This window comes from Sciurus carolinensis, chromosome 4 (genome assembly GCF_902686445.1).
Source record: "Sciurus carolinensis chromosome 4, mSciCar1.2, whole genome shotgun sequence".
In the NCBI taxonomy this organism is placed as follows: domain Eukaryota; kingdom Metazoa; phylum Chordata; class Mammalia; order Rodentia; family Sciuridae; genus Sciurus; species Sciurus carolinensis.
In genome coordinates this window covers 129,692,968-129,707,572 of record NC_062216.1, presented here as the reverse complement: position 1 = coordinate 129,707,572, position 14,605 = coordinate 129,692,968, and the positions used below count along the sequence as shown (strand labels likewise).

At 38.0% G+C, this 14,605-nt stretch overlaps 1 protein-coding gene across 1 annotated transcript in view; it reads left to right on the top strand.

The window, feature by feature from the left end:
* Window positions 1-14,605, top strand: part of Ptprr (protein tyrosine phosphatase receptor type R) — a 257,549-nt gene that overhangs the window by 23,465 nt on the left and 219,479 nt on the right. The window contains exon 2 of the mRNA XM_047551730.1: window positions 9,912-10,210. Coding sequence (XP_047407686.1) covers window positions 9,912-10,210 — 299 coding nt within the window. The remainder of the gene's footprint in view (window positions 1-9,911; window positions 10,211-14,605) is intronic.

The window sequence follows — 14,605 nt, the reverse complement described above, 5'->3', positions numbered from 1 at the left end:
GTGTATTTGCTCTTGGTTGGACGGTATATTCTATAAATGTCTGTTAAGTCTAAATTATTGATTGTGTTATTGAGATCTATGGTTTCTTTGTTCAATTTTTGTTTGGAAGATCTGTCCAGTGGTGAGAGAGGCGTGTTAAAATCATCTAGTATTATTGTGTTACTGTCTATTTGGTTTCTAAAATTGAGAAGGATTTGTCTGACATACATGGATGAGCCACTGTTTGGGGCATAGATGTTTATGATTGTTATATTTTGCTGATTTTTGCTTCCCTTAAGCAGTATGAAATGTCCCTCTTTATCCCTTCTGACTAACTTTGGCTTGAAGTCCACATTATCTGAAATGAGGATGGATACTCCAGCTTTTTTGCTGAGTCCATGTGCATGGTATGTTTTTCCCATCCTTTCACCTTTAGTCTATGGGTATCTCTTTCTATGAGGTGAGTCTCTTGCAGGCAACATATTGTTGGATCTTTCTTTTTAATCCAATCTGCCAGTGTATGTCTTTTGATTGATGAGTTCAGGCCATTAACATTCAGGGTTATTATTGAGATATGATTTGTATTCCCGGTCATTTGGTTCATTTTTAAAATTTTATTTATTTATTTATTTTTTTGACACAACTTGGTTCTTCCTTTATTTGACAGTTCCTTTAGGATAATTCCTCCCTTTGCTGATTTGCTTCTTTGTGTTTTATCTCTTCCTCATGGAATATTTTGCTGAGAATGTTCTGTAATGCTGGCTTTCTTTTTGTATATTCTTTTAGTTTTTGTTTATCATGGAATGATTTTATTTCATCATCAAATTTGAAGGTAAGTTTTGCTGGGTATAAGATTCTTGGTTGGCATCCATTTTCTTTCAGAGCTTGAAAAATGTTGTTCCAGGCCCTTCTAGCTTTCAGGGTCTGGATTGAAAAATCTGCTGACATCCGTATTGGTTTCCCCCTGAATGTAATTTGGTTCTTTTCTCTCACAGCCTTTAAAATTCTGTCTTTATTTTGTATATTCGGTATTTTCATTATAATGTGCCTTGGTGTGGGTCTGTTATAATTTTGTGTATTTGGAGTCCTATAAGCCTCTTGAACTTGATTTTCCATTTCATTCTTCAGATTTGGGAAATTTTCTGATATTATTTCATTGAATAGATTGTTCATTCCTTTGGTTTGTTTCTCTAAGCCTTCCTCAATCTCAATAATTCTCAAATTTGGCCTTTTCATGATATCCCATAGTTCTTGGAGATTCTGTTCATGATTTCTTACCATCTTCTCTGTTTGTTCAACTTTGTTTTCAAGGTTAAATATTTTGTCTTCAATATCTGAGGTTCTGTCTTCCTGGTGTTCTATCCTATTGGTTGTGCTTTCTATGGAGTTCTTAATTTGGTTTATTGTTTCCTTCATTTCAAGGATTTCTGTTTGGTTTTTTTCCAATATCTCTAACTCTTTATTGAAATGATCTTTTGCTTCCTGTATTTGCTCTTTTAATTGTGGATTGGTGCTATCATTCAATGCCTGCATTTGCTCTTTCATCTCATCATTCAATGCCTGCATTTGCTCTTTCATCTCATCGTTTGCTTCCCTGATCATTTTAATTATGTACTTTCTGAACTCCCTTTCTGTCATTTCTTCTGCCATGCTGTCGTTGGATTTTATTGATGTAACATCTAGATTTGTTTGGGGCATTTTCTTCCCTTGTTTTCTCATATTGTTCAGGAATCAGTGGGTCATTAAGCTATTGCAGATTTCCTCTATTGACTTATAATGTCCCTGAAAATTGCTAGTATATCCCCTCTTATCCTTCAGTAGCCTGCAGTCTTGGAGGAAGTTGATAATGCGGTGCTCCACAAGGAAGCTGCCTCTCTAGGGATGGTGACCCTCAGGTGGGGTATATTCCCTGATAGTGGGCAGAGGTGCCTCCACTTGTTGACCAATGGTCATCCAAAGGGGAACTAGGCTGCAGGCTGAGGCAAGGCCTGTTTGTGCCTGTGTCTCTGGTTTTACCGTCCTTGTGGGAAAACCTCATCCGGCAGGGAAGACTCACCCAGTGGGGAGGTCTCGCTGGTCAGTTCCCCTCCTAGAGGTTCCCCTCAATCTACAACTACCGCCTGGGCTGGGCTGTCTTCCTCTGCAACATTCCCAGGGGCCCGGACCTACCTCCTGGGCCTGGGAGCCTCACCCTTCGCAGACGAGTCTCCTTAGGCTGCCTCTCCTCAGAATCTGCCCGCAGTCCTGGAAACTTCGCTCCGCCCCTAGGCGTGTCTCTGTGCGGCTCTTCCAGCAAGAAGCCACCTAGCTCCTGGGACCCTGCTCTGCACCTAATCGCCTGGCTATGCGGCCCCTCCTCTGAGCCGCCACCTGGAGCCCCGTACAATAGCTCCGAGACCCAGAGACCCACCACACACCTCCTCCTCTGAACAGCCGCCCGGTTTCCGATGCAGTCACTAGGAGTTCAAGCAACTCACTTCGGGTCTCCTCCTCCCGCCAACCGCCCGTAGCCCTAGGCAGTCACTCCGAGTCCAAGTGACCCACCCTGTTCCTCCTCCTCCTCGGGGTAGCCCCCCGGGTGTTCAGGAGTGGTCGCTTTGAGTCCAAACAACTCACCACTCGCCTCCTCCTCTGGCAACCGCCTGTGGCTCTGATGCAGTCAGTCCTAGACCAAGCGACCCGCTGCGCTTCTCCATTTCCTCCGGGCAACCCCCCAGTGTTCAGAAGCGGTCATTCTGAGTCCAAACAGCTCGCCACGCAGCTCCTCCTCAGGCAGCCGCCCGGAGCCCCAGTGGTTGCTCCGAGTCCAAGCGCTGTGCTGAGCCGCCTCCTCTACGATGATCCCAGTTGTCCGTGTTTACCGCTCCAGCGGGGGGAGGGGCGTCTCACCGAGCAACTCCACTTCACAAATTCCCTGCGTTCCGGGGCTACCGCCCCATCCGGGACGCCTCCCCAACGGGAGAGACTCACCCAGCAGCTTTGAGTTGGTCCCAAGTCTCTCACTATCTCCTCTTTTGAATCCTGCGTCCTGGAGCAACATGAAATGCAGCTGCCCTCTAGTCTGCCATCTTGAAACCTCAGACCAATATCCTTAATGAACATTGATGTAAAAATTCTCAACAAAATTTTAGCAAATCGCATACAAAAATATATTAAAAAGATAGTGCACCACGATCAAGTGGGTTTTATCCCAGGGATGCAAGGTTGGTTCAACATCTGGAAATCAATAAATGTAATTCACCATATCAACAGACTTAGTCAAGAATCACATGATTATCTCAATGGATGCAGAAAAAACATTTGATAAAATACCGCATCCCTTCATGCTCAAAACACTAGAAAAAATAGGGATAGTGGGAACATTCCTTAACATTGTAAACCCATCTATGTTAAGCCCATGGCCAATATCGTTCTAAATGGTGAAAAACTGAAAGCATTTCCCCTAAAAACTGCAGGGATACCCTGTTTCACCACTTCATCTTTTTTATAACAGTCATTCCAAACAGATGTACAGTGATATTATAGGTTGATTTTGCATTCCTCTAATTATTAGTGATGCTGAGTATGTTTGCATGTACCTATGTCTTCTTTACAGAAATGTCTGATTAGATCTTTTGCCCATTTTTTAATCAGGTTGTTTTCTTGCTATTGAGTTGTTTGATTTCCTTATGTATTCTGGATGTTACCTTCCACTATGGTTTGAATGTGTCCCCCATAGTTCCTGTGTTGGAAACTGAAACCTAATGCAACAATGTTGAGAAATGGGATATTTAAGATGTGATTAGGTCTTGAGGGCTTTTACCCTCATGGATGGATTCATTATCTCAGGAGTGCTTTAGTATCTCAAGAGTTTGTAAGTAAGTTTGCCAACCCCCATACTCTCTTGTCATTTCATCTTTTCAGCATAGGATGATTCTGCAAGGAGCCCCTTGATTGAGGTGGAGCATGGAGAATGGAGAAGAGAGGTAGAAGATGGGAAAGACTGCTGCAGTCTCTCCTAGCATCAGGAATACCCCTTCTCAGAACTGTTTTTCTAGAGCTAGAGCATTTTTTCTGGAACTTTCTTTGTCTCCACTCTGGTGTCTACTATGGGTTTTCTAGAGAATACCAGAAGTAGATGGGGACATGTAGGTGGAAAAGTTCCTGCAGGGTGCTGTGAAACTTTGAATTCTGTTCTCCCCAATCTTTAGCTCCCTTTGGTACTATTTCCTTTTCAGGTCCTCAAATACCTGTTTTATACATTTTTGTCCAAGGTTTTAGTTCTGTCATTGTAAGCAGGTAAAGTGCATTTTTCCATTAAACTCAGACTCTTCCATACCTTTTCTTTTTCTTTTTTTTTTTTTTGTACCAGGATTGAACCCAGAGGTGCTTACCTCTGAGCCACATCCCCAGTCCATTATTATTATTATTATTATTATTATTATTATTATTATTATTTTGAAACATGGTCTCACTAGGTTGCTAAGTCTCACTAAAGTTCAACTATCCATTCATGAATTTTAGGTCAGTAAATCCTATTAAATGTTCATGACCATTTTGCTTGAACTCTCAGACTTCAGTAACAATGGATACTGCTGATCAGACTCATATTGTTCCCATGCCTTCAGTATATCCACAATCTCTGGTTTTTCTTCCTCTTCCTAGGATTGTTCCTTAAATGTGGTCTTCTTTGGATCTCAGTTAAACTCTTTGTTCTTCTCACTCCATAATTCTCCCTAAGGAATCTCACAATTTTCCATCTTATATGCTTATATTTTTAAGGTATGCATTTCTGGTCCAGAGGTTTCTCCTAAGTTCCACATAACTATAATTGTCCTATAGACATTTCTGCTTCTTTATATTGTAAGCACCACAAATCCACAGTTCTATACCTAAATGAAATGTACCTCCATACATTTATTTGCCCAATGGAAATAGACTTATTCTTAGATCTCCACTGCTGCCTCTTTCCCACAACATAAACTCAATCACTAAATTAATTTTCTTTTGTGTTTTGGTGATTGTGTGGCGGAGGGATCAATTCCATATCTTAATAATTCTGGAATTCATCTTTGCTCCATACCCTTATTACTCTCTGGTCTTGACTCTTCTCCTATCACCCAAGTTGATAACTTTGCACTTTCTATTGTTTCATTTCAATCTGTTTTCTTGGATATCCACAGAATCTTTCAGAAATATAAATTTTATCTTGTCATGACCCTCATTATATCTTACAAAAATGCCTCATCTGTCTAATGTTGTATCTTCTAAATGTTTTATCTTCTTAAAACTTCTCAGATTACCCTCAATATCTCTCAATTTCTGCATTACTCTCTTGTTGCTGCATGACAAACTACCCAGAAGTTCAGATCACAAATTTGTTGTCTCTGTTTCTTTGAGTTACACATCTGAGCATGGTTTTATTAAGTCTTCTACTTGTAATTTTCCCACAAAACTTCAGTTAAGGTCTTGGCGGGGGCTGAGATCCAGAGGAAGATACCATGGGGAAAAGATTTGCTGCTATGCTTATTTATGTGATCATTGGCACAACTATTTACAAGAAAGTTGTTGATCTGAGACCTTTGTTCTTCATTGGCTTCTGGCCAGAGGCCTCCTCCTTTACATGGACCCCTCCAACATGACAACTTGCATTATCAAAGTCAGCAAGGGAGTCTGTGAGCAGCACAAAATTATATCTTTTTAAACTTAATCACAGAAATATTATCCCATCACCTTGGTCATATCTGCTGGTTGCAAGAAAGTCACAAGATCTAGCCCATTTTCAAAGGGAAGGGATTACTAGTGTGAATACCAGTAATTGTGGATCACAGAGTGCCATCCTGTAAGTTAGTCTACCATAATCTCTTGTCTTCTTTTTTATATTTTCATCACTTAATTTCTTTATACTGTTTTCTAAGTGATTATGTAAAAATTTCCAATTTACGAATTCTTCATTCAGTGGTGTTTGGTCGACTCTTTACCTTATATATTGAGATTCCCCAAGGACTATATTTTCATTCCTATAATTTCCACTTAGATTAAAATATGCCTATTTTATTTTCCTTAAGTTTCTCATCCTATTTTCTTCTTTTGTCTCTTTGGGCATTTGAAATCAATTTATTTTAAAGCCCTCTTGTTTTTTCTCTTTGTATTCTTTCTTGGGTGAAAATCTTCCATCTTCTGGCTGTCTCTCATAGGAATAGTCTCTTAGAGTGATTTGTAATTATTTTCAATCTATGAATGTGTCTTTAGTGGAATTTTTCTTCCATGGAAACATATACAGGTTCCATTTTTATTCTAGTTTCTAGAGAAATTACTATGAAAGTGATTATTCAGTTTTTTTCTCTAAGACTCTATAATACCTAGATTCTTAAACTTTTCTTTCTTAAGCTTCCATAAACCAATCTTTTCTGATTTTCTTCTACCACCATTTCTTACTCCTTATCTTTACAGGCTCCTTTTCATCCAGTCCCTGACTCTATTGAAATTCTATAGTACTCTGTCCTATATCCTCTTCTCTTTCAATAGCCCCTTGGTGTCAAATGTTATCTGCAGTTGATAACTCACATGTCTTAGTCTCTCCCTCTCTCCATCTTTCTTCTTTCTCTCTCCCTTTCTCCCTGTTCCTCTCCCTCCCTTTTTCAGTCCTTCTTTATTCCTTTCATTCTTTCTCCTCTTTCTCTTTTTCTGTCATCATAAACTACAAACTTATTTATCCAACTTCTGGTTCAACATCTCCATGATGATATTTAATAGGTATCTTGTTATTAATATTTGCAAAATATTTACTTCAGCATATTCATAATGTTGAAGTGAAGGAGGTGACAGGGAGAGCATTTGAGGATAGAAAAGTTCCAGACACTAGCTCAGTGATCCACAAACTTCAGAGTTAGAGTATGAGAAGAATTCTATTGTAAATCCAGTTTCCTAGGCTAACATGTACAGATAGTATGCTATAGTAGTTCTAAGTTAGGGTCTAGGAAACTGTACCTTTATCTCTCAGCTGTTTATGGTGAAAGGGGGCCTACAGATAACACTTTCAAATTTTCCAGCTTATGATTGTGGTGAGATAACTAATATTATACTTCCAATTGATACTCATTACTCAGGGACAAGCAGGATTAAGTCCCTTTATATAGACTAGATAAACCTTGGAGAAAAAAAATTTTGGGGGGGGATACTAAGGATTGAACCCAGGCTTGCTTAAGCACTGTGTCACACCTCCAGCCCTTTTATATTATTTATTTTGAGGCACAGCCTTGTTAAGTTGCTGAGGATGGCTTTGAACTCCTGATTCTCTTACCTCAGCCTGCCAAACCACTGGGATTACAGGCATGAACCACCGTGCCTGGCTAGGCCTGGAAAATCTTAATTGTGTTTAAGCTGCACTTTAAATTAAAAATTTTCCCTTTCCTTGTAGGCCAATTTTAGCACAAGGTACATTTGTTATATGGACTCACCTATTCTATTTAAATATAATGTCTCTGAAAAGGCTGCTGTGATTTATATATAAAAAGAAAGATTGAAGATAATTATGTCATTTTCTCAGTTCTTCATTTATTTCTCCACATCTCAGAATCTGCTCTCTCTCACTCATCATCTCAGTTGCTTCTTTCTTTTTTATTTAATATTTATGGTGAATTCAGAGTAGAGGAATTGCTAGTTTTTACAGCTTTTGCCCTTCATCAGGCCTTATGTGACCAGCATATATTTCTAGCATTTTTAGCCATTCTGTCTCACCAATGTGGCTCACCTTTCACTTAAGGATATAAAGTATGCTATTTTCTTAGCACAAGTGCTTTTCTTCATGATAGAATAGATAGTTTGAGAATCATCCTCTGGTACCCGTAACTGTTAGATCATTCCAATCACAAATACATTTCATGTAGATTCTGATACAGTAGTAGGAACTAATAATCATCATGTCTTCCCTTCTGAGCATGCCAAATAGACTATAACAGTTTTTGAAGCAACCAAGCTACCACTATTTGCAAAGATGATGATTAGATGGTGACAACCTTGAAATAACTGTAAATTTTGCTTCTTTGAATGAAATAAGAGTTTCTCTGATTTGGAAATGAAACTGTCATGGAGAACATTTTATGAATGTTTGTAAATGTTATGAAATTCAGAACAGGGTGCCTCAGTGTTATTATTCTCATCATCGTCTTATTAATAGAGCATGGTGCTCAAATGTAGAATGCACATAAATTTTATTTAGGTTTTTACTACATGTAATTTGCTAAATGATATTGCAGTGCCCTGGATGAGTTTCTCAAGTTCTGAAAGGTGGACAATTTCCTCTCTCCTCTCTGAGAAATGGAGTGTGATATTGTTGTGGAGAGCTACAATGAAGTGGTTGCCTTGGAGTTGAGAAATAGAATGGACATGCTATTTTTACCCTACTTTAACTTTTCTAAGAATCTTCATTTAAAATTTCTTTCTTTGTGTGGGGAAGGCATATTTCATGCTTGAATAAACTTGGGTTTCTCACCCCAGAAATAGGCTTTTGAAGCAAATAGAGGAATGTGTAATGTTCAAAAGTATAAGAGCTACATCTGCAGTGATAGTGCTGTTGAAACTGGGTTTGTTAATAGGTTGAGATTTGGGATATTTAAAAAAAAAAAAAAAGACTTACTGATCCCTGAGATATTTGGGGAGTAAAAGATAAGGTGACAAGGAATTGGGGAAGAAATCTTGTAATTAAGAGGTAAATAATTTTCTAAGGATAGTATTCTTAGAGATCTTTATTAATATAGGCATGACAATATAGGTATCTGGGATATCTAAATTTGGTAGGTACCCTCTGAGTGGCTTTACTACATCGTAATCTGTATGTGACATAGAAGATCTTATGTTTTCTAATTGCAATTTGATCTAATGATATTCTTTTTCATTCACATGTGTTATCTATTTTTTCCCATGGTCAGAGACTAACAGGATAAACAATTGTTCAATTCAATGGATATTTGTCTAACAAGAAATAAAGATGAATGAATTAGTTAATATACAGGTTAAATTGTTGTCACTAGGAGATATTTAAAATAAAAAGCAGCTGCAGCAAGATAGAAAGTTGTTTTTCTCCCCCACGAAGTCTGAGTGGGAACTCTGGGGTTGGCATGATAGCTCCACTTTCATCAGCGTCCAGGCTCCTTTGTCTTATGGCTCTACCATCTTTAACACATGGTTTCTACTTCATGCTCTTCCTGTACCATATGCATTTAAGAAGCCGAAGCACAAAGGGGGAAAGGTAGAAAGCAGGGCCACATCACATCTCTCTTCATATCATGTTTGATCACATCCCAAAGGTCATATCTTGATCAAATGGCAAAACTTAGTTGTAAGGAAGACTGAGAAATGCAGTCTTTAACTGGATTGAAATATTCCTAAGTACAAAGGTAAACAATGGATGGTATCAGACCACTGGAAGTTTCTATCATGAGTATATTTAGATTTCTGCCCCTGAAAATATTCTACAAGCATTAATAATCTAACATATATAACCCCAGAACTGTAACACCAGAAAAATAGAGTAAGTATTAAATAAAATTATATAAAATGTTATCAATTAAAGGAGGGAAAACTAAAATAAATGTTTATCATTTGAGAAGCAGATGGGACATCCAGGAATAGAACCCAATAGCGTATTAGAACTTCAGAGTCAGATTTTTAAAACAGGAAATTCCTTGCTCAAAAGAGGTATTAGAATATCTGATAAATAGAACTCTTTCAAACTACACCCACTCTGTCCACCTAAATTGTCTGAGATGTCTCCGTAACACCAAGGGTGGTCTATTTGGGGGTAATGATGAAGCAATGGAGGCAGAAATGGGAACTAATTGACCTTTACTAGTCTTCAAGCTTCCCAAGATAATTTTCTTTATTGAATAATTCTACCTATCTTACTGAATAGAATTTTTTAAAATTTTCTTTTCACTTTTTCCATCTTTTAGGGTGCTTTTCAGGAAATAATGATCACTTTTTGGCAATTCATCAGAAGAAGAGTGGAAAACCAATATTCATTTTTCACCGTTCACAAGACATTGAGAAGAGCCTGGATATCACTCCACAAAAGATATATAAACATAGCTATCATTCTTCTTCTGAGACTCACATAGGTAAACGCCACCACATTGTTAATTCAGCCTATCCTAGACCTGCGTATGACCCATCTCTCAATCTGTTGGCCATGGCTGGTCAAGATCTTGAAGTGGAAAATCTTCCAATTCCAGCAGCAAACGTAATTGTGGTGGTGAGTATCCAAGTCTTCCAATTCCAACAGCATCAGGCTTAACTGATATTGATGTTAACAATTTCCCTTGTTGTTGATTCTGGAAGAAAAATGTAACAATTTTAAATACTTACAATTGGTTCTCAAGGATTATTTACCATAGCATTTCTTACTCTCTAATAATTACTTTTTGTTACTTGATTGTTGTCTGTTTCCTTCCTCCCATGAAATTAAAGAACTCATCTGTATCCTCTGCCCATAGCATAATGAATGGTGCATAATAGAAACTTAATAAATATTTTGATTAAAAGATACTTTAAGGAGACTTTACCATTACAACAGATTACATCCTATATTGAGCCTCTTGCTTCTGTGTAATGTGTTCTAAAATGATAAGCATTAGTCTCAGTCCATATAATAAATAGTACTTATTGAAGATTCTCTAGGTCTCTTGACTGAACTCATAATAAATGAATGAAAGGAAGAAGGTGTTTTACAGGGGGAGGAGAGTTCTCTGTCACTAGTAAATAAGATGATTTGGGAGTAAGTTATGGATAATAGTCCTACCATCACTATGCAAACATAGCCTATGTTAAGGTGATGCAAAGATCTCATTGCTTATGTTCTTTGATAGCCCAAGTCAGATATTCCCAATTTGTCGAGTGCTCATAGTTTAAATACATACTATGGTTGACATCTGTTTGGACTATAATCCCTCTCAAGTTTAATAGGAATATCCATATCAAAACTACATTTCAGCTGATCATTACTCAATATATACATGAATTGAAGAAATATCATATTGTACCCCATATGTACTATAAAAATAAAACAGTTACAGAAAACCTTCCAAATGATTATCGCATTTCTGTCCAAAATATAATCAAAAGAGTTTACTTTTGAGGCAAAGATAAGTCCAAGAAACTATGCTTGCATTTTGTCAACCTTTCTATGTACCAAATGTAATTCAATTTAACATGTTCCTTTTTTCTTTCTATTCTATCCACTACATATAATACACAGTATCAAGAATCAAAGATCCATTCTCTTGTGTTTCCAACTAAGAAATATTGAATATTTATTTGAAACAGTTGTCCCTTGGGGTATCTGAAAATAGATACAAATGCCAAAGAGCCTCTGGTTTTGCTTCAGAAATGTCTGGGGGAAATGGCAATCATTAAATAACAAAAAATCTTAAATTGAGAACATGAGATGAACTCTTTGTTAGGAGAGAGCATGTGGGTTGTTTGGCCTCCTGAAAACTTGAACACATTTTTTATATTTCATGAGTAGCAGATGTTCTGAAGGTGAAAGTCACTTCTATTCAGTGAAGATAAATGATGTTAATGATGTCTCTGTATCTGGATATGTGAGTGTTAATGCTAGAGCCCATGGGAGATATTTCCTCTAGTGACCATCATATACCCATAGTCATCAACTCTTGAAGTCACTGTGAATTACAGTTCAAGAGGCTTGTTCTATTTTATAATGTCATGTACTGTCTCCTTAATTTAATATTATGGACAATAAAAGACACCAATGAGGAATTCTGGCAGATCATTTCACTTTTAGCCTACTTATGGTTTGGAGATTCATGAAGAAGCTGTATTTTTTTCTTTTGAGTGATGATTACACAGAAGCAGTAGGTGATTTTACTGCTTTAGTCTTACCTAATGTCTCTTGATCTAACTTATAACCATGCTGTGGCTTTGGTAGCTTGCAAAAATAATTGCTAGTGCTATTTCCTGTAATACACTTACATTACTTAGGCATATGGTGCTTTACCAGGAAAACCAGAGGTGGAATTATTTTTTTTAATAAATCAATAATGTTCAGTTCCCTGAGAAAGCAAAGGGATGACATGCAATTAAATATCAGCTGGTTTGAAGGGCCATTCTACCTAGAAGAGCAATTTAGGAATGGAATGTTGAAGACACAAGGGATATATTCTGAAGCAGCTTTATGACTTCAATGGAATAACTGATGTGTTTGTATGTATAGGGTATACATGTATTTAAAACATACACATATGAATGCAAACCTTACAGCTTGGGGGAATATTGCAGTGGTGCTAAAAAATTCTTTGGTGGCTTAATTTATACCAAAATGAAGAGTGTTAATGAATACCAGCTTCTTTTTTTGGGGGGGATGGGTTTATTGGGGATGTGTCTCAGTGGTCAGGGCCACTCGACCACTGAGCCACATCCCCAGCCCTATTTTGTATTTTATTCAGAGACAGGGTCTCACTGAATTGCTTAGAGTCTTGCTTTTGCTGAGGTTAGATTTGAACTCAAGATCCTCCTGCCTCAGCCTCCTGAGCTGCTGGCGTTATAGGTGTGTGCCAGGTGAATATCAGCTTCTTCTTCTTTTTTTTTTTTTTTTTTTTTGTGGTGCTGGGGATCGAACCCAGGGCCTTGTGCTTGCAAGGCAAGCACTCTACCAACCGAGCTATATCCCCAGCCCAAATATCAGCTTCTTGAACAGGGGAAATTATTGTTTTGTTTTGTTTTGTTTTTTTCCAAGGCAGGTTAAAAAATGACCCCCAACCTCCAAATTTTGGATGTAATAATTTCTAAGACTTCTCAGTTCAGAAGAGATCACAATTTTTTTTTTTTGCCTCTGGTATTTCTTTCCCTTTTTCTTGTTTCTGATATCACTGGCAATGCGTATTTAGAATGGGAAATTTAACGAGTACATGTGTACCTCCTCCCTTCCTGATTCCTAATTGCTGCCACAAAGCATTTCATAAGAGATTTGTCCACAAATAATTTTTTTTTCCTTTTTTGTCTTTCTTTTGTAATAAGGAAAATCTGTAGTTTATTTGTTCCATGGGAAGGACAACACAGTGAGAATGTTTACCCCAAAGAATGCCAGTTATGTTCCAGAAACTCAATTAAGAGACTTTGATTAGGATTTCTGTGCGAGGACAATGTAGAGGGAAAATGAATGGCCTTAAGGTCAGTAGAGATCAGAGGGGGGAAGTGACTTTAGCCAAATGCATGCTGGAAATTCGGTAGCTCTTATCTAAGGGTACTGTCAGACCCCACAGTCACACACCAAGAAGGAGGGAACTCAGCGGGTACACATGAACATGGTTGGGATGGAAGCAACTGTAGGCATTTCCAGTTCAGGATAGGTTGTTGAGTGAAGAATGTTCTATCCTGGTCAAAATCTGAGAAAACTGGGGGCTAATCATGGGTTTGGGAATATAATGGGAGATGTTTAGGATCAGTGAAGAGGGACAGAGGTAGGAAGATTACAGCTTACTACACAGGATGGACTCAAAGGATGGAAAATAAAGGAAATTGAAAGAAGAACGCAGAGGAGGAGGAAGAGGAAGAGGATGAAGAGGCCAGGAGGAAAGGAAAGGCAAAGGAAAGGACACTGGGCAGGGAAGGGAACAGAAAGGGAGGAGAGGATACAGTGCTGTTCTCTGAGCAGGTAAGAAGTGAATTCATTCTCAGAATGGCTCTCTTCTTTTTGTCACAAGATGAGTTTTGGAAGCTCCTGGAGTTTCATCCTTGCAGGTTCATATTGAGTTGGAAGGAGCATCTTGCAGCTGTCAATAACATCCTGGGTTTCCCTGTGAAAAGAGTGATTTAAGTACTCACTTTGTCCCTGAAGAATTTGTGGTCAGGTGATGAGATAGGACTAATTACTTCAAACCTAAACCACAGATTCCACTCTAAAAACCTATAAGCCATGTATGGGAGGGGAGGTTACTTGTATGAAAAATGAGACCCTAATAACCAGCAAAGGTAGAGTAGATGCTGGATGGCAGTTCAGTGTGTGCAAAAGCAAGGGACTTGGACTTCTGTTTTCCTTCAGACACATTAGCTCTTTCAAGAGACAATGAGGAAATAAGGACTTAGCACTACCTCAGGAAATGTTCCTGTACAAAATGGATGACAAAGGTTACACTCTAACCTCTCCAACACTCAAACAGTCTGCAAGTTCACTTGGCATGGGAGAAAATTAAGGTTCCTGGGCTATGTCTTAAAACCCAGACTTTTTGCCAATGAGAAAGACTATGTTTTAGTGCAGAAAGTGTGTTTCAAATGCAGGCCTTTGGAAATTTTTGAACTTTAGCATGTGTTAGTGTCAGTGGTCAAAATACTGATGTCCAAAATACTAAACTGATGAAATCCACAAGTCTACTGTATTATGGGGTGGAATTGAGATGTATTTCAATTCAGTTCTGGGACACTTGATCTCAAGTACCACAAAGGAGTACATATAAAAGTCCATGAAAACAAATTTAATTTTTTTAAAAGTTACAATGCAAGGAGATTAGTTAAAAACAGCTTAAAACATACTCATGCAAATTTATGGATGGAAAAGGAGAAATTGTATAGAAAAGTGAGTCCTTATAAGAAATAAAGGAATGACACAGGAGGCATCACAAGTGAATGGAAA